At 32.0% G+C, this 21,253-nt stretch overlaps 2 protein-coding genes across 2 annotated transcripts; one reads left to right on the forward strand and one right to left on the reverse strand.

Moving 5' to 3' along the window:
* Window positions 1-676: 676 nt before the first annotated feature.
* LOC111047643 (pinin) lies at window positions 677-13,459 on the forward strand. The gene is made up of 9 exons (XM_039425703.1): window positions 677-810; window positions 2,612-2,755; window positions 4,889-4,967; window positions 5,719-5,816; window positions 6,594-6,669; window positions 7,271-7,426; window positions 8,386-8,524; window positions 9,890-10,177; window positions 11,172-13,459. The coding sequence occupies exons 1-9, from the start codon at window positions 677-679 to the stop codon at window positions 11,303-11,305; spliced, it is 1,248 nt and encodes a 415-aa protein (XP_039281637.1). The 3' UTR covers window positions 11,306-13,459.
* Window positions 13,460-13,549: 90 nt separating this feature from the next.
* On the reverse strand, window positions 13,550-19,954 carry LOC111047626. The gene is made up of 4 exons (XM_022333427.2): window positions 19,329-19,954; window positions 17,526-17,630; window positions 16,871-17,005; window positions 13,550-14,465 (listed from the first exon to the last, which is right to left on the reverse strand). Exons 1-4 carry the CDS (start codon window positions 19,689-19,691, stop codon window positions 14,214-14,216), a joined length of 855 nt encoding a protein of 284 aa, XP_022189119.2. The 5' UTR covers window positions 19,692-19,954; the 3' UTR covers window positions 13,550-14,213.
* Window positions 19,955-21,253: the final 1,299 nt, after the last annotated feature.

Below are 21,253 nucleotides of genomic sequence, written 5' to 3' on the forward strand. Positions count from 1 at the left end.
GTTATCTGTTTCAAACAAGACTGACGACTGTTGATGAATTTATTTTAGGTTAACTATAGAACCCTTGAATTGTTTTGCGATAAATTTGTTTCATCCCACATCTACACAGTCTCGCTAATAACGATCGATATTGTGAGTTCGATATATTTCCAATTCCACATACTTCCAATTCCACCAGCTGACAAGATATTTTGAGTTCCGCCGGCCTGCACAATATTCGGAGTTCCGCCTGTCAACATATTCGGAGCTCCATAATATTTCCAATTCTGCCTAGCTGCAAGATATTTTGAGTTCCAGATATTCCCAATTCATGCGACCCGTAAGCTGAATGCTCAGAAAATTGGGCATCTCTATGTGACTACTGTACTAAGCACTTTTTTTCTGTTCATTTTTCAACTCTATGACGCTACAGCAACGACGCTGTTGAAAAGCAATACTAACCTATCTTTATTATTCCTTTCCTCATTTTATAAAAACAAGTAATTAATTAAATATATCTATTTTCCAGTTATTGTAAAGGGTATTTGATGAAAAATAATTTAATCTACTGGTGAATTATCACTTTAAAATATTGAACGTGAACTTTGTAATTTCCAAAATAGCGTGGCTGGTAAGAAAGCCTATAGTTTGTGAATTATAGGCTACTATTTCAATTTGGTTCATACAATATACAAACATGGAATCATCAATAATGAAGGTTTATGGAAGCTTACAAGCTGAATTGGAAAAGGCTAAAGAAGATTTGAAAGGAGTGGAAGAAAACATCAAGAAAATAATCGGCAGGGATCCAAATGATGGGCCGCCTTCCAGGTAAGGTTATGTTTTAAGGCTCTGTTCGTCTGTTATGACTAATAATACTCTATTATTTTATATTCAACATAATTTTGAAGGACATATTTCTACTTTTATAACTCTTTAATCCTTAGTAAAGAACATAAGCTATGCAGATGCACCGTCGTTTTTGATTTCATAATTTGGAATTCGGTAGAGGTTAGTTACTTTTTGTTTTGAGCTGGACGCGCTCTAAAAGCTAGGCTTAGAGCAAGAGTTGACTGCTTTGGTAAGGTCCTTGTTATAATTGCAGTATTATGTTGCTATAACATACTGGCTATTGCCAGTTCGTTAACAATGTAGAAATATAATTGACAAAGCCTATCTCAATTATAAAAATGTATTAGGCTATTTAATTCTTGAAAATATTTGTTTTACAACATATATAAATTATAACTGATTATTCAAACAAGAATGAACAGTTGATATTGCATTAGATGATATAGGCTAGGCCTACTGGTATCAGCTATTTTCCAGAAGGCAATGGTAAGGCAGAGAATCGACAACGTTGTTCTCCTATTTTTCTACTGTCATTACAACGTAGACCTCACTGCAGTCATGAATAGCACTGCAACAAAAAATGATTTAAAATTTGGGTTGTTAATTTTCTAATTGTGTAACTAAAAATTACATGTTTATCTATTTATTTAGTATTCTAGGTCCATAATGTGATCACAAGACCACGAGGACACGTCAAAAAAAGTAAGAAAGCTAATACCCAATTGCTAGTCACAACAACAGAACGTAAAAAATACGAACCAGCGTGTTCTCCAACATTAAGAGCTCACTGATAGAATACAATACACTTACACACTTATTCTTCACCAAGACCAGCGGAGACGGATGGGTTGCATCAAAATAATAAGAATATAACTTTTCTTGAAGCTAGTCCTGAGTATAAACTTGAGTTATCAAGATGGCATGGTCACTGTGACTTCAACAAATTCATGTAACCTATAGAAAGTGTTTTCTTCAAGCCCTTGGGTTCCTGAACTCAATGGGTTCTCCATTAGCAATCCCCTCAGCGCGCCCTGAAATCTCCTGGTTGATAGGTCTCTTGCCGCTTGGTAGCTTGTTGAAAAGTCTCACAGACAGGTGGGCAAGGCCAGTTCGCGTCCTGCTCAGCCTCTGATACGGGACGTCTAACCTGTGGCTCCCCCTTGTATTGTAGGCATGAAAACTCTACCTGGTGGCAAGATTCGCATGTGTCCTGCAAAGCGTATGAAAAATATAGAGTGCAAATACTGTAAGTATCCTCTCTCTAAGAAAGAGAGAACGACAATGAGCCAGTCTGTCAGCCCCTCAGATGACCCGCAAGGCTCTCTTCTGCATGCACAGCAGCTCCACCCCAGAGAACCAGGTCATATAATATGATGCTCTGAAAGAAAACGAAGTAGCACACCCTAAGGTGGTGCATGGGAACACTTCCTCTCATCTAATAAGTTGACTTGGGCTATCTAGAGTTGAAAATCCAATTCTTTTCAAAAATACAAGTATACCTCATGAAGAAGTACATCTACGTTTTTCAACGTGGTACTTGGAACTCATGCCTGATTTTTTTCTTACTCTCAATTTGCCAACTATTAAAAATAATTGACGAAGCTCTTCTCTTAATATCATTAAGTTAAAGTCACACCCAATGACACAAAATTAAATCAATCAAATGGCCTACGTTTTAATTTTTGTAACTGAGAATCATACGTGGGATTTTAGAATCATGTTTGTTCTAGTCTGTATAGTTTTCACTCGAAGTGTGTTTATTTGGAAAAGACTAGTGAAGACAAGACATTTGTTGCAGGACGGTGACAGCGACGACGAGGGGACGCGAACGCCAGGAGGACTCGTGGACTGGACGCGGAGCGGCGGAGGTGGTGCGGCCGTCCGTCAAAAAGAGACTAGGAGATCCCAAAACTGTTTTCAGCCGGTAACTTACCATAGTCTTATCTCAATCTTCTAAAACCCGTTCTCTATAGTCTGTATAAAATTAGTTGAGACTAGGCTCTCCATCTGAAGAAATTACAGCGTTGCCAAATTGTGTAATTAATCGCAAATTTCTAAATTTAGCCACATAATTGGCTAAATTATTGACGTTATTACCGTTTTGGGCGAAAGCATGTGGTACTTTTCTGTAATTTGTGTACTTCTGAATGATTAAATAAATAAAATAATAATTGTTTGTTGAATATCAATAGTGCTGAAAAAATTCAGAGATGAAGGATTAAAAGGAAGTTTAATTTTTTTATAAAATTGAAAACATCCCGAAAATATATACAGGATGACACAGAATAACGGGAACTTTTAAAAACGCAATAAAACTTTATTGGGAAGGGCAAAAATGATTTTATTCAAACTAATATAAAGTTCAAGACTTGCCATTTGAGTATTATTAACAACACATATCAATTATTAACAATTACTTCTTTAAGATGACTTCCTCCTGAACGAATACACTCTTGAAATCTGTGTTGACGATTCCTCATTGATCGCTGTAACATCTGCGTTTCCTGGTCCCTTGATCTGTCCACCTGCGATTCTCTGTTTGTGGAGCTATCTAAAATCAAACGTTTTCACAACTTGACCAATAACTGTGGTTGAATCATAACAGACAATTCAAAACGAAATTAACAATATTCCAGCTGAAATTTTGCAGCAATCGTTCAGGAATCTCAACACAGATTTCAAGAGTGTATTCGTGCAGGAGGAAGCCATCTTGAAGAAGTAATTGTCAAAAATTGATAGATGTGTTCATTAGTTTGAATGAAATCATTTTTGTCCTTCCCACTAATGTTTTATGGCGTTTTAAAATTCTTGTTATTCTGGGTCACTCGGTATTTTTTTTAAATGTCGCTTTTCACAGAATTATGAGATATCGTAATGAGTAAGTACCGGTACTTTATATCGAAATAATGGGGAGAATATCTCATTTCTATTGGTGTCTGGATCAGTTTCATCCTATAGTTAATTTTTCATTGATGATTATGTTTGTCAGTGCCTAGAGGTCTCGAGCAGAAAACATTAAATTTTCCAGAAGCGTTTTTGTTTCAAAAGATGCGTGGATGGCGATAGCGAGAACGTTTCTCAGAATAATATTGGTATTTTTTTGAAATGTCAAAAGTATTCGGAAGATAGTATTTCGGTCTCATCAACTTATTTCATACAAACTATAGGACACTTATTAAGGTGCGTACAGTCTTATGCGCCACGAACACATGCTTTTTAATTTTCATCAGCTGCTATGCTTACCGTCTGTATCTTACTGTTTCTGTACAAATAAACAGATTTAGGTAACTTCATGAGAATTGCAGCAGTTGATGAATAGTGAAATGCGCTGTAGGCCTAAGCACCTCTAAATCTTACCATGTACTATTTTATTTCATAAAAATTCTAGAAACCGGGCGTAAGACCTTTGAATCAATGCTCCCCTTCAAGATGTAGCATAACAGGATATGCATGAAAATTAATTTGATTAATCCGAGTGTAACATCTTGAAAAATGTATTTGTTCCTTTCATTCAAAAATATAACTGCTAAGATGGATAATTATTTCTCAACCTGTGCTTCTTTTTATACTATAGATATAGGCTGGATAAGTTTTTACTTTGATAGAGTACATGAATATTATGAAAGATGATAATCGGTCATTGTTTTCTCTAAAAAATTGAAAAATATCCGTCAGTATATTTTCATCCAAATATTTGTATTATCCAAGTATTGCATATTTATCATAAATGTCGGCAGAATGCATTTACGTACAGATATAAGTCCAGCGAGCTAAGCCCACCTTGTGTGGGACTGTCCATCCCTGAGTTGAAAGACCACCCACTTACGTATGACAGTGGATATGCTTGACCAAGGAAGATCATGATGACAAATTTTTTTGCTATCAATGTAGGTGAATAGAACATGTTGTGTACAACACGGAAATAAAGTAGTTTTTCTTTAAAACATTTTTAAACGGTCCTGGAAAATTTCAAATTGTTCTTTTGCGATTCAGTCCCTAGAAGATCAAATATGTATTTTAGGTATGCATAATTTGATTCAACGATAATGATTGACAGGTTATCCGGGCCGCCACGGTATCGGCATGACGAAAACATGAGTGGAGACGAAGATAGCACTCCAGTAAAAGGAAATAAGGTAAACATGTTTTCCATGTACTAATTTGAAACAATAATATTCAAATACAAAACAAAATTTATATTGATGAACTTATTATTTCTTTGTAATTTACAAAAATATACTAGATTTGAATGAACTGAGACTGCTTAATTTTCATTGAAATAAAAATTCATACTGATAAAATTTCTAAATAATTCAATTATGATGTACGTAGTACAATTATTGCACTTGTCAGTGTTCTGGAATATCAATAAAAAATCATATTGTTTTGTGGACTGCTTGAATCTATTGAATACTTCGTTGTGGAAATGACATATCAAATCCAATCATTTATTGTTAAAAAACATTAGAAATGTTACAAGTCAAGATATTATGTCCTAAATTACTTCACTTATATGGGCTACTTTATTCAAATTAATAAGAAAAATATAAAACTTGTAGTACCCATTTTATTAAAATATTTTAAAAACTTTAAAACATTTTAACAACAAGTTTCGACCTACTTTGGCCGTTTTCAAGTTAAAATATTCCTAGTTGCTTCAAGAATATTACTGCATTTTTACTTGATAATGGCCAAAGTAGGTCGAAACTAGTCGTTGAAATGTTTTTAAAATATTTTAATAAAAAGGGTACTAAAAGTTTTATATTGTTTTTATTAATATGTCCTAAATATGTAATGTAAACAACAATAACCATATCATAAATAGCAGCCTATATGACCATTCGAAAATTCCCTGTTTCTCTGCTTAAAACATTCTATCTTTTACAGCCATCTTTGTCTTCGCAAGTCAACCTTTGCTCGTTTTCGCAGCCCTCTAGACAAGAGGTAATAACTGCACAAGGAGCCGATGAGCATAGCAAAGCCAGGTAAGCTCTTTATTATCTGGAATCATTATTTTTGATTGCAAGCTAACTTGTATGCGTTTTAATCACCCACGATGGAGAAACTATTGGTCTCTACAGCGATGTCATGAGGCTGGCACGTGATTCACATACTCCTTGTTTTTTATTTAAAATCTGATTGCTGCTCATGAATAATTTCAATTTAATAAAAATTGAATTGACTTTTATCAGATTAAACTTTTGAAATAAGTGTTGACATTTGAAATATTCGAAATTCGTAACCTAGTGTCAAAATCTTATTGTTTTTACCATACGAACCTCATTTACTGTAGATCACTTTGTAGTTGGTGAAAAATCAGTATTTTACAATTTCTGTATATGAAAAAATATTATGATATCATCATATCAATGACCTTGAACTTGGCTGGATCGTGAGCTGTAATGAGCTTTCCATTTATTCTGGAAATAGAATTTCTAGAATTGAGAAATATTTAAAAATGTTGACTGCTAATGTTACTCTAAAAACTTAAGTGCTGAAGACATAGATGCTCTGAATCAGACTAAAAATTTGCAACAACACTAACCACAAATTTTACATTTGTTACATGCAGAAAATTGTTTATCTAAGTACATGATTTTGTTAAAAATAATAGCCTATTGAGTACAAATCTAACTATTCATTCATATAAAAAATCTACATGTTGCCGCAATAACTGCTTTGTAATATTTATTATATTTTGTAGTTATTCAGTTGAATAGGAATATTTCAATTCATTGAAACTTTATGGTGTGCTATTCCAGGAACCGGAGAATGTTTGGAGCACTTCTAGGAACTCTTCATAAATTCAGACAAGAAGAAACAAGGCTGAAAGATAGGGTGAATATCAGTTATTTTGTTTCAGAATCCTTTTTTAATCAGATTTATCGTGTATCATATCACGAATAGTATAATAACTAATAATATCTGAACGGCCTGAACTAATAATATCCATTGGCCAACTCAACTACACTAGATATTTCCTTATTCCTTGAATTGTAGGCTATATCTCAATTTCGACAATATTATAAAAGTAATTTTTAACATGTTATATAAAGTAACTATTTCAGCGTAATATGATATTTGGCATCTAAGGATTCTTATCTTCCCCTCAATCATAGAATATATCATTATCATACTGTTATGCTTTTTAAATTACAATACCAAACTTATAACTACCATGTTTGATATTGCATCTTTCATCCCATTCTTAATTATCTCTATTTATTAGTATTGTTTTAAAGTTGATGTCGATTTTTGTTTTCCACTCTACAAGATTGGAATGACAATCCCTGTTGATTTATATTTATATTTATTACTTTTCATTACCAGTATTACTCAATAACAGCTCATGATTTTGTGAGCTCATCTGATACTTGTATTAATTTGATTGTATTGTGTGATTCATGTACGCTAATTTATGTATTTTTTCAATCCATAGGAACAAAAGAAAGCTCAGGTCGAGAAGCAATTGGAAGAAGCTGCTAGAAGAGAGAAAGATGAACTAAAAAGGGAGAGACAAGAGCTTTTCCAGAACAGGAAACGACGGCAAGCGGAGATTCGTAATATTGAACTGAAAATGGCTCGAATTCAAGAGGTAATAATAATATTTATTTATTCAACACAATACAGCGAACCAGCTAGTTGAATAACGTCAAAATTCTATAGAATGGTATTGTTGGAAGAATTGTGCTATTGTGTATTCCACTATACGAGAACTAAGTAATGTTAATGAATCATATAAAACTAAAATAGGAATTACATCACTTATTGTTAATGCATCATACTTTTTTAATAAAATAGCTCTTTGGCTTTCGTTGTTTTACTGATCGAATTGCAGGCAGCTAACTATCTAGTCTTTTTTCCTAGATTATATCCATTGATTCTTTAAACATTATTAACTCATTATTTCTTTTAATCATAGAAATGTCATCGTAGAAAATTATAATTCCTCACATGGTAGAAATCAAATTTTCTTTCTATAAAAATATAAAATAGTATAAAATCAGAATGATATAACAGTTATGTAAATAGAGATAACAGATAAGAATTACAGTTGAGATTCTAGTTTAAATTATACTATATTTTAGGAATATAACTGCACTCATTGTTGGCAAATCCAATTTCGCACTTAGCTCTCTATTCCTGGTAAACCAACTATAACCATAGAGAGAAAAACATAGGAAGATATCCCATGTTATAGGGCGTTTATGTTCTAAATTTCACTGTTAGTTCAAGCCGATAGTTCTAGTAGTTCTTTTTCTTGAATCTATGTGACGCTGGTACACTCTCATACTGTGCCGATCTTACACTCCCACCCGGCCAATACAGTAATAATAGACAGTAATCGGCTGAGTTAACAAAAATCGGTTTGAAATGTGAAGCATAAATCACCTATACCATGCTATCTTATTATGCTATCATTTCTCTATGTTATAACTTAGTTGACATTTCTCTAGGATGAGGTAGAACACGAGTGGGTAAGATAAATGTACCTCCATGAATCTCCACACCAAATTTAGGTTCCAGATTTATAAGTTGTTTTTTCTTTCACAGCAAGAGAACTGGGAGAAATTACAGAAGCCTTTGCTTAATTTCATTCAGACTCGATCCAAACCGTATCTGTACTACTTGCCCAAAACACACAATGCGAAGACTGAGGAGCGGCTGGCATCTAGTCAGAAGTCTGTCACAAGTAAGTAGGCCACTCACTTTACTCATAGGGTTGGTGAACATTTTATGAGAACGGCTGAATCATTTACACATAATCACATTTACACAATATTTCTTTTAAAAGGATAATTTAACAGTATGTTTAATTTGGGATCCTATTAGAATTGGAAAAAACTACTATTCTGTCACTTCAAAATTTTGGTCCGCCATTTTGAATCTAACTTCATTTTCTTGAAAGGGAAGGTGATATATGTCAAAGAATGTAATACTCGTATATTCGTGACTTCGATGCAGAATTTCAAGAGAAAACGAATGGCGAAAACCGCACATTGATTTCTCAAACTATTTCAAAGATATTCACTTGTAAATGAATCATACAAAAATGGGTACATTGAAAATTAAATTATAAAATTTCACTTTTTCAAATGTTAATAAACACTACTCACATATTCAACACTTTGAATAGAAATATTTGATTTGGAGGATTTTTAATGTACTCATTTATTTCATTCCTGTATCATTTACTTACATGTTAATATCTATAATCATGATAATTATTAAATTATCATTTTATTCCTGTATAATTTTAATATATTTAATCATGATAATTATTAATAAAATAAAAAATTGATGATTATTTGTACTGAGTTCAATGTTATAGGCTAGTTTTGTTGAATTTCTATATTTTTTAAATAAAATAACCTAAATTAATTCAAGTTGAGGCATGTAGTTTTCACCTAATCGTTTAACTTTTATATCAATACTTGAATAGTGAGTTTTGTGTTTGGCTGTCTACTGGAGTAGGATCTTGAATGAAATGATCATTCTTTAGAGATAATCATGCAGATTTGTTTCATTATGTGTGTGTTCAAGACATTACCAACTATAGGTTGTACTAAATAAAAATTTGTTATCTTCAATTAGTTAACAATAGAATCGATTAAGTAATTTTCCATCTCTAATGTTAATTAATTATTCGTCTGTTGATTATCTTTGTACCTTGGATAATTTATTATTTAAAATACTTTGATCATTAGTAAATAATAATCTATCAACATCACATAATATGAATCCATTTGAATATTGTTCTGAATAAACTATTAAGGAATCGACCATCATTCTTATTTATTCATTTACATTTCTGATATAAAATGATGATTCAATAAACTTTTATATTATTTCATATTATATTGATGAAAAATTTATATAATTAAAACTCATTTCAACTTGCAAGCCTGCAAATATCGTTCAATTTCCAAGCAACATTAATTTCTTCCATGTATTTACTCAGCTCCCAAAAATAAAAATTCGAATGCCTCAATTAATCCGTATTTCTCTTATTTCCTAAGTTATCTTAATCCGTCATTTCCTTGCTTTCTTTCAACAGAGATGATAGAGAAGAAAAGGAAAGAAGTTCAAGAGGAAGTGGCGGCTATTCTGAAACGGGGAATGGGTCCTCATATGAGCTCGGTTGTCAATGCTGGTGGAGAAGCGAAGTCCGCCAACGATCTAGGAATCGATTACGAAGATGATGAAGAGGATGAGGATGTTAATGACGAAGAAGTCGGTGTTGTGGATGAGGAAATGGTTGAGGATGATGATGATAATGATGAAGAGCACGACGAACAAATGAATGTTGATTTAGGAGATAAAGAAAACATAGCTGTACTACCAGGTTAGTAAAAAAATATTTTCTTTTAGTAATAATTTTATGATTCTCCACTCGAATAATATTATATTATTTAATGTAATAATATATATTAAGAGAATAATATATATTGTTAAATCTATTAACAATTCTGAATAATTTTTACAATTATTCAGAATTGAAAGCGTTGTTTTAACTACTCCTTTTCCACCGCCTTCCATATTATAATGTAGTTGTGATTTAATTCATTCTGATCTAATATTAATTGTTGATTCTTGTTAATAATGATTAATGCTTTCTCAAATTTATTTTATTAATCGAGAAAATGCTTCTTTACATTCAATCATGATAAATTTTATAATGAAATAGAATAAATTTGTAAGATTTAATCATAAAAAAATGTGACAAATCTTTGGAAATGTGACACAGTAGGTGTTATGTACCTATGTTTGGAATGTTGTATAAATTGAAATGGAAACAGTCTTGGGCACAAGCCTATTGGGTCATTTCAAAAGCTATAATTTTGTACAATCTGATATAGATAAATAAAAAATAATAATTAATATTGAACATTTGGTAGTTCATTCTATTTCTACATAACCTAAAGTCTGACAACAATGCAAAGTTAGAAAATGATGGAGTTAGCTGTTTTGTTCAATGACAGACAATGATAGCAAACCAATTTTAATCAGATGCTGGCTATGAATAGTGGATCTCTTTGTAGAACGCCTGATGGCAATAATTTTCTTCATGTGCTGTCAAGGCATTTTTTGTTGTTATAAAACAAGATTTTAGATTAAAATAATTTATATTTTTGTCCATGATCAATCTATTCAGTGAGTTTTTATTTTTTGAACTAGCTGATTCGTTCAAAGATATATCCTATAAATGAGATTAATCCTGCAGTTTACTAACTTTTCAATTGTCTTCCTTAATTTTTTCATCAGATAATTAATTTGACACAGATTTAATATTTGTTATTATTCAACTATGGATTATCATTAAAATGATCTTTTTACAGATTTGGTGAAAATAAAGAAGGAAAAAGTTGAGGATAATAGTGGTATTGATAGCCAACTATCAGGTAAGGTAGAGTCAGAGTCATTACAGAGTAAAGCCGATGGAAAGGTAACAGAAGAAGTTGAACCGTCATAGCTCTTTCATATTTCTCTTGACAAATCATGAAGCATATTCATGTTAATTTCAAATGAAAATTTTTTTAATCAAATGTCAGCCAGGTTAGCAGAGTAGAGACGACTTAGGCGTACACCCTTCAGTCTGCTAGCGCTACCTGGTCGTGGGTCCTAATCCCGCCGTTAGGCATGGGAGAAAACTAAAATGTGTCACATTTAAGTTTTCTGGCCGTTTCTATATAATTTAAAAATATTCTATTTCATTTCGCGTGCATTTACTCCTCAATTCTCTCTTTTTTATGAGTTTTGTGATCTTGTGAACCATATGATATTATTTTGTAGCTTATTGATTGCAAGTATATGTCAGTTTACGAAAATTCTCTTAATCCTCAATGACAGGCTTGATATCTAGCTTGGGGTTCAAAATTCCACGTACTCTTTCTTTCCAACAGATCCTATGACAATATTTACAAAATCATTAACATTATTAGGTAATTTATTCTATATTTATTTATTGATTCATTTATTCATATGCAAATACAATTCAGGTAAGAACAACAGGCATTCACCCAAAACTGCTTCAAACCTTAATTTGGAATACACAGTCTATATATAGGTTATGTTACTTACGTAACTTAAATGATAACTTGAATCGTACACAATTTTGAGTCTAAAAAATGTATCTACTACAATTTTGAATTTATCAGATTGATCAATTTCCAAATACGAATCCAAACAAAACTCTTCCTTCACAATTGCAAAAAATATTGAAAACTTGCTAATGTGGTTCAATCTGTTTTTATTCTATGCTGAATGAGAAAAAAAGTAGAGTTTATTTCCCTCTCCCTTATATTGTTTGAATTTAATAAGGACTCATTCAGCACAAACACAGCAGATCAGTATTAAACCACATTTCATTTGCATACATTTATCTATTCAATTATTTTCCTTCTCTACTTAGGTCACTCTAAACTCATTCCTAATTTTTTTCAATAGCTTACTATAATATAACCACTCCTTCGGTTTCCTTTGACTATTCTTCAATATCTTGAACTTTGCTTTTCCCTTTATCTGGTATGAAGAACTTTATTTGCTAGTAACACTAAACCATTTTAAAACCTACTTGTTATGTCAACAACTGCAGTAAATTTTCTCCATCTCAGTAAAACTCAATAAATGATCTATAAATGAATGTAACCAATACTGTAAATACATCTTTTCCTATCGAAATTTGTATCCGAGAAATGCGATATTTTTCTTCAATTACATAACTGTGATATGAGATATTGCTACTGGAATAATCAATGGTGAGGTAGTTTCGTCTGGTGGATTATTTCATTTAGGTACATGATAGAAAAATGTGTATTTTAACAAACGAATATTTCTATTTTTTTCTATGTTACCTTTGGATGGTTTAAACAGTAAACAGTCGACGAAAGATATTATCATTTTAAAAATTCTCCCTGTATTGTAATCGAGAGTGGTAGAATCTTTATTGCATGTCCTAGGCCTAAATGTTACTGAAGATCATTATAATTTAAGAGCAAAGAAGTTCAAAGATAGACGTGGTGAGCTCAGATAATGTATTATTTCAATCGCTTCAATTAAGCTACCTAGTTCCTAACTTATGGACAATTTTTATTACTGCCTATGTGAATTTTTCTGTTTGATTAATCTGTTCGTTCTGGATGTTAGATTCAATATTTACTATTTTTATGAAATTCGCTCTTGAAAATTTTGAAGTTGAGTGTAAAAATGGGCCTCACATTTTCTGATGGAGGAGGGAGGAAGTGTTAATATTCTGTACTATTTATTTTGTCAATTTTAGTGGCTAGTTTTCACTTGACAATTTCAATTTACTTGACTTTCTATTTTCACCTGACTAATCAATTTTAGTGGCACGAGGTAGAATCACTTGCCAGTCAATTTTCAAGCATCACGTCAGGTTCAACTAAAATTCCTTGCAATCACCATTATTAAAATACAACCACTAGTGTGATTTTAGTTCACTATGCAGTAGTTACAAAAATTTCAAGTACAAAAACCTTTATTAATGTACTTTCAATTCTAAAACTTGAAAGGTTTTAATTTATCTTTAGCATATAATTTTATTCAAAAACTATTATGTATATTTTCAGGATGTATCTTGATATTAAATAAAAATTATTACATTGAATGTTGTTGTTTTCTTCAAGAGTATTTATTAAATTTATTTCACATTCTCAATAACAAAAAGCTGAAAATCAAACGAGATATGATTGAAAAATAGTCGCAATCGATAAGACCTCTTTCATTTTATATCTAGAAGAAAATTGTAACCAATTTCAGTCATGGAGTGTAAAATTATCTTATGAAATTTCTATATAAACCTAATGTTTTATATTTCACGAAGTTTTAAATAGGATTTGTGGAGCATTGAATCTCATATTATATTATTATTTGAAGAAGTTACCATGTACGAAATCAAACACTATTATTATTACTCATCACAATCTGCTCAATAACAAAAATCTGTTTCCAATTTATTTGTTCACTATAATGTGCTTCAAAAGTTCCAATGAGTCTCCACTCCTCTGTTGTAATCTCCCCTCAACAATAGAAATCAGTTTTTATTTTCGATGTTTAAAAGCGTTTAGTCTTTTTTTCCATTACATAACATTTTATTGATAAATGAAACAATGGATGGTAATTATATCACAGAAATAAACATTTGACTAAAATAATATCTTTGGTTGTGGGTTGACAAGGCTCCATTAATTACTTAGTTATGATTGAATACTATAGTTTTATCTTAGCTTCATCGTGAAGAATACGTGAGTAAAATCTTGTGCCGTACATGAATAAAATTTACAATAAAATTGATTTAATACTGAGTAGAAGTTCTCTTCTATAATAGCACATCATTTATAAGTCTACTAAATTAGAACTTCTCATTGATCGCTATTATTATTAGTTCTCCTTGCTATTTTGTACACTCGTAACCATGCTTCTAGAAACTCTTTGTATTTGAAGAGGATGCCATTGTCCCGAATCATTTTCTGCGTTGTTGATATGTATGATCCTCCACTGGAGGATGTTGCCTTGGCAACGCTTCTCTCTTGAGGGCTCATCACTGACCTAGCAATCGTTTGTGGCACTTCGTTGCCAAGCTCTATAATTGTACTCTCAACCTCACATAATAGCTGAAACAAAAAGGCAATATGTTTTATTCAAAAACTACAATTAGGGTTTATATCAATCATGGTCTCATGGACACAAATACAGCTATAATAAAAATAATAGAGGAAAGAATCGGCTTATAAATGTAGAAGATAGGAAATACACGAATGACTCATCATCACGTCTGACGTACTGATTAACTTGAAATTTTGCAGATAGATTCTTAATTTACCGATGATGGTTATAGGCTTATTTTCAATACTTTAAGATTCCAGTAAGTCAAGTTTTCAGTTTGTCAAGCTTTTAATTAGGCCCTTGCGGATCACGGGTTATCTACTAGTCTATAATAATATTGAAGCATTATTAGCCCTATTGATAGTTTTTTTAACATAACCAAAATTCGAAAATCCTCCAAGTACTTGAAGCTAACAGAGAATCATTGAGAAATTTCTTTGACGAACCATGAAATAGTTAAACACAATTTTCCTCTTGATTTGATTATATAAATTGCAATACATATGCGCTCATACTTCAGTGTTGATCATTTGAAATTAACAAAAAGTTTTCTGATGAGAACGTAAAGCCTGTTGTCCCGGCTGCTTAAACAGGCTTTCAGTCATGTCACTGCTGAAATTTTTTAGGTATGACCTGAAATCTCTGACACCAGACCACAGCCAGCTAGGTCACTTAGGGCCGGTTTCCGAGCTCGGAATTTAGCTACGTTCTATACTTTAAACAGCTGGAGTCAGAAAATTGGCTTTCCGAAACGGGGCGTAGTAGTTTTTACTTTCCTTGCCCTATTACCATAGGTAAGGAAAGTACCTATTGCTTCCCGAAAAAAATCAAGGTACCCAATTTCTAAATTTCTATACGTTTCAAGGTCACCTGAGTCCAAAAAAGTGGTTTTTGGGTATTGGTCTGTATGTGTGTGTGTGTGTATGAGTGTATGTGCGTCTGTGTACACGATATCTCATCTCCCAATCAACGGAATGACTTGAAATTTGGAACGTAGGGTCCTTAAAATATAAGGATCCGACACGAACAATTTCGATCAAATGCAATTCAAGATGGCAATTCAAAAACTGGGTTTTTCGCGATTTTCTCGAAAACGGCTCCAACGATTTTGATTAAAGTTTTACCTGAAATAGTCATCGATAAGCTCTATCAACTGCCACAAGTACCATATCTGTAAAAATTTCAGGATCTCCGCTCCATCTATGCAAAGTTTGATTTTAGATTCCCAATTATCAGGCTTCAGATACAATTTAAACGAAGAATTTCAAGTGGAAAAGATTGAGCATAAAAATCTCTACAATTAATGTTCAGTGACATTTTCACCTAAAATTGGAAATAAGCTCGAAATTCGAGAAAATGTGATTATCCAATTGCAAACTGTTGGCAACTGTTGATTCTATTGAATGATTCACTATGAAGAGTTAGCAGACCTGGTATGTCTCCAGCGTTATTGTCCTGTCACCAGCTGGCTCAGATCTTTGAATAGTAGACTTGAGATGCGCGGAAACACTAGCGTCAGGTGATCAATTTTCATAACGGTAAGGAAAGTTGTGTGAGTGCGCCACACCAGATTTTTATGATAGTCATTTTTATTTTCTCATTTCTATAATTGGAAACGTTTTTCATTGACGAAATGAGACATTCCTAAATAATTAATCCAAAATAGCTGAAATTTAACACTATTTTCTCTTTATTTTATTTTGTGTTCAATTTTCTAGTTTTTCGAAATTTAATTTAAACGTGTACTATGACTACGCCCCCTTTAGGAAAGCCAATTTTCTGACTCCAGCTGTTTAAAGTCTAGAACTTAACTGAATCCTGAACTCGGAAACCGGCCCCTAAGATTAACAAAACATCCCATGGCGTGGGTTGCTTTTCGTGGATTAGCGTGGGTCTACTTTGCGGCGGGCCTAATACTCAACTATTCGAAATCTTTGTTTATTAGGTCTTAGTGGAGTAACTACCTTGTAACAACTCTCTCTAACCTTCTTGGTGTCTGTCACAGTTTTGTTCAGCTTCCTTATTGATGTTTTTCCATTTTCTCTCACTCATACAAGGAGGAACATCTATATCTATTTGTCAAGAAGTAGATACGAAACTTGTCAAAACATATATACTGATAGTTTATGCCTTTTCATGACACAAGATAATCAAATTTATGACACCTTTGAATCAATAATATATTTTACAACACTAATAATGAACTCTCAGGCTTTGGCGAGAAAAATTCAATCACCTTTGATCTGAATGACAGACGATTTGTAGGATGGTGGTAAATAATAGGAATAAGCTCGCAATTAGAAGTTTTTGTCTTGTGTTTTTATATGTTACCTTGCCATTCAAGAATGAGTATATTTTTCAAAGTGAAGATCAGGCTATCAAGTTTTGTACTATGATATTTACTGAGACTTACCTCTCTCAAAAACTCGGTTAATACTGTTAGACAAACTCTCCGGTCCGTGTCATCACCTTCATCCAATTGCATTTGCTCGAAAGCAACTGCAAACCTCTGCAAATCGCTGTATAATACTGACAGTTTTTCCCCGTACTTGCAAAAAAAATTAATCACAAATTAGTTGATGTGGTAAATAATGCACATTATAATAAATAATTAACAATAAAAAATAATTGATATTTGTTATGGATTCACTAGTATACTATTTATTTTTTTAAGACTCGACCGATTTCGGACAATTATAGGTTGTGTCAAACAACATTGTAAAACAAGTTGGCCGCAAAAATTTGCAGGGTTTCGATATATCGGTTACCGTTTAAGATACCTTACCGGTCTTCTAACAAAAATATTCATTATAACATTTCTCATGAATTTGGGCCCCGTTATATCGGTTGTAATCTGGTTACCGTGTTGTTACTGGTTACTGTGTTGGACTTTGTAATTTTATTCCTCCACATCTCATTACCCACATCAAAATCTTATAATAAATACAGCAGAAAATACAATAGGTACTACAGAAATACAATATAGAAATAGAAATAGAATACAGAAATAGAATATGGCACATTATTAAATAATACAGACAGTATAATAATATACATAGATCACTCACATTGCTTGATGTCTGCACGCCATTTGACTCAAGAATTGGTGTCACTGAATTAATATCTGGAATCCAATTCCTGTTATAATTGTCTCGATCAAGTCCTTTCCGAGTCTGTGAAAGTCATTTGAAATTGTTATTCAAATGCCAAATGTAAGTTGGTGAATAATATCGGTATCTCTGTTTTATTTTTCACACTTTCACATGATAATAGCCTATGTGGAATTAAAGACGTGCTTTTTATTAGATAGAATTATGGAATACTAAATAATATTATCATGCTTGATTTATAACGAAATATGGGGGCACCGAGCTCCGCTCGTTATTTATTGATTGATAAACAGAACACTTTTCTTTAAAATGATTGGGTAAGTACTAACAGGCACAGCCCAAAACTGTTTCTTCCCCGAATTTTGATTTATACACTATAAATAGTCCAAAAAGTAGGTTATGTTCCATACACTTGAATTCAGGTCCATTTTTCAGTCCAAACATTTGAAAAACAGAAAAGTTCTAATATAGATTGTTTACAACTCAAATTGAATAACAAAATAACACTCACTAATCACTTAAAACTGTAAAATAATGATTAACTTTGAAAATTAAGATATACTCTTATAATTTAGAATGATATACCATGTCATGTCAACAAATAAGATTATTTTGATCAAGTTGATTGAAATTTCTAGATAATATTTCTTGTGAGATAAGCTGATTGATTACACAGCTGAACATAATTCTGTCTCTCTCCCATACAGGTACACGCATCTTCTGTTATCGACAGACGACGAAATTATCATCTGTTTCCCCAAGGATGAATGATTGAATAATTATCATCCTTTTCATGTCCTTTAGCGAGTTTTCCCAGGGATGAGACCCAATGCAATCGAATTTTTATATCATGAACCTACTATGTTTCAAATTTCGTGAAAATCGTTAGAGCCGTCTTCGAGATTCGTTGGATATAATATATAAGCATATAAATAACCAAATTTATATAAATATAATTATACAGAAATTGCTCGCTTAATATAATAGGATAGCCTTCCTTGTAGCACGGAAATTTATTTCCTCAGCAAAATATTTAAAAACTACATCAATGCATTGAAATTTGTAATATTGTTAACTGGGTACTTTAAAACATTGGGTTGTACTTCCTATTTTTAAATAATTTTTCTAAATCTCATACATCTCTCATTTTTGGGGAAATTATGAGCATATTATTCTTACTCGTAAATAGCGTACTTTAATCTATTTTTCGGTAAATTGAAGGTAACATATTTTGAAGAATATTCAATATAAATTAATTGAATGTCATTATTTTGCGTTACTTGGTTTGCTACATAAAATATTTGTTCTCTTCTCAGAGTTTTTGGTGATTGATTTATAAATATTAACTACTCTAGATATTTTTACTAGATTATTCTTTATGAAAAGGTTTTAAAGTTTTCGTGGGTTTGGAGATGATCAAACAATCATGCGCTTGGCAGTATTAGAACGTAAACAACTAATCTTCATCATTCAATCAAAGTTTGCTAACGTCTTTGCCAACAATATCTAATAATACAAAATCCAATAATGTTTCATCATCTCTCCAAGCAAATCTTCAATCTTAGCATAGAAAAAAGATACCATTAGACAAAACATTAATCGTCTGTGTTTATACTGAGTGGTATTGACAAAATCATTCTCGCCTGAAAAAATCTGACTCTGACTAAAAAATAAACCTATATCGACTACTTTTAAAAAGCTGAAAAAATAGAATAGTTGCTGTTTCATAAACGAAAAAAATATAAGAAAAGCTGTACTCACATTTAAAAATAATAGACTTCTGGTTTTGGAGGCGGTCAAATGTTGCTGAGCCATTTTGAGGTGTTGTCGTATCTTACGGAGGCTGCGCGTGTAAGTGGCATTCACATCATCTGTGTTCAATGGCTCTGATGTATTCGCCAACAGTCCACAGGGATTTTCCCAAAATGGGGCAACACTGTGATTATTTTCTATACTATTCAAAACTTGATTAGAACTCACATCAATCGCCAGAGGGATTGAACTAATAAGTGGAATGTACGAAATTGAAAAAATAGCCAACTTTATAAATAATTGAAATCTACTACGATTATACATGAGCAATCCCAATGTGACGAAACTTGTCATGGGTACTAATTTTATCATTCCTTTTTTTAGTGAAAACTTTAATGAAATTCACGGTTTTATATGGAGGATAGAGTTAGTTCAAAGTAACACTGAAAGAATGTCACATGGCAGATTCTATGTATTATTTCACATTGTTAATACCGTTCAAAAACTTGAAGTATTTTAGTGAGTCTTTCTACTTTCTTTAGAATCAGTTGTTGAATTTCCATTTCTTCAATTACTTTCTCAAAATTCACTTTTCGAGCGTTGAATACCTGCAATAAATTACAATTTCACTAAAATACTGGATTGACAATTAAGGTTGATTATTGATCATTATTTCCATAATTCACATTCGGTATTACATTTTCTGTAATTATCATCCTCCAAATTATATTATTATAACTACCTAAATTCTATACATAACTACTCACAAAGCTCTTCTGAGCTTTATTATTTAATATTTTTTCATCAACCTTTCATTTATGATTTTTTGGAGGATTTTTGTTAACAGTCGATAAAAATCATAGATAACAAGCGTTCTGAAATCTGAAAACCACTCCAAATACTAAATGATTTTAAACTTTTGCACAATATCAACAGAATATTTTAAAATTCAAATCATTTTCCACTAATTGCAATCGTTAAAGATTTATAGTTGAACCATATTATAGAATGTTGAGATTATTTATTTTAAGAATCCTGTATGGCTATGAAAATGCCTCAACCTCCACACAGGGATATGAAAATTTAAATTAATTGCTGACCAGCCAAGGTAATAAATTAATGAAGTGTAAATTTTTATCTAGGAGTCTCAATTCATTTAAAATCAGGAACCTTCGTTCAGTCAAGTTGTCAAGTTCTAGATATAATAAAAAACAATTTCGATAATAATTATTCAATGTGTTCAATTATCTTTGCTTATTACAAAATGTAATAAATAATATCTACCGATTCAAGATTCCCGTATCAGTTGGTTGTTAATTTCAGTATTATACAGTATTATTGATCATTTATTCGTGATAACACCAATTTTAGTAAAAAACACACTAAATCTGTGAATGAAACATGAACAATAGATCTCGTTATCAATCCTGAACGGCTAACCGTAGCAGACTCTTTCAATCAGAATTTTGATTGTGCTTTTAAAGGTTTTGGAAACTCGAGGCCAAACTCTTGAGCACTGGATGAGCTGCGCTCAATCATTTATTACATCATTTACCTCAACCAACATCATTTGTGTCATCATTGTCCCCACATGGATAGGCCTAGCTTGTGTGAGTCAGTCTTATCTCTTTTATCCACTCTTTCAAATTTTATCGACTGAAAATTAACTGAACCATCATGTTGCATTTATAGTATCTATTGAACTTGCACATCAATTTCAAAATTATCAGCAGAAAACTTGGAGCAACTATTATGATTAAATTGATATTTTTCCAACATGAATTATTCAATCAATTCGAGTGTGCCTATTTATCGTTAATTTCACCCAGTGTTGAATTCTTCTTCGATATAATAGCTTTCGTGCAAATATGCACCGATTGCACAGTTCCCAATGCCTTTCTACAAATATTAGAGGTTTTCATGATTAAATAAGG

The sequence above is a fragment of the Nilaparvata lugens genome, chromosome 4, assembly GCF_014356525.2.
Source record: "Nilaparvata lugens isolate BPH chromosome 4, ASM1435652v1, whole genome shotgun sequence".
Classification (NCBI taxonomy): Eukaryota; Metazoa; Arthropoda; class Insecta; order Hemiptera; family Delphacidae; genus Nilaparvata; species Nilaparvata lugens.

Bases quoted from the DNA above. Each gene is read 5' to 3' on its own strand.
- LOC111047626 (XM_022333427.2), bottom strand. From the start codon at position 19,691: ATGATAAAATTAGTACCCATGACAAGTTTCGTCACATTGGGATTGCTC. The intron at 17,006-17,525 runs GTGAGTGATCTA...TTTTTTTGCAAG, and splicing joins GCGTGCAGACATCAAGCAAT to TACGGGGAAAAACTGTCAGT. The intron at 14,466-16,870 runs GTAAGTCTCAGT...TTTTTGTTTCAG, and splicing joins TAACCGAGTTTTTGAGAGAG to CTATTATGTGAGGTTGAGAG.
- LOC111047643 (XM_039425703.1), top strand. From the start codon at position 677: ATGGAATCATCAATAATGAAGGTTTATGGAAGCTTACAAGCTGAATTG. The intron at 2,756-4,888 runs GTAACTTACCAT...AATGATTGACAG, and splicing joins CCCAAAACTGTTTTCAGCCG to GTTATCCGGGCCGCCACGGT. The intron at 4,968-5,718 runs GTAAACATGTTT...TATCTTTTACAG, and splicing joins CTCCAGTAAAAGGAAATAAG to CCATCTTTGTCTTCGCAAGT.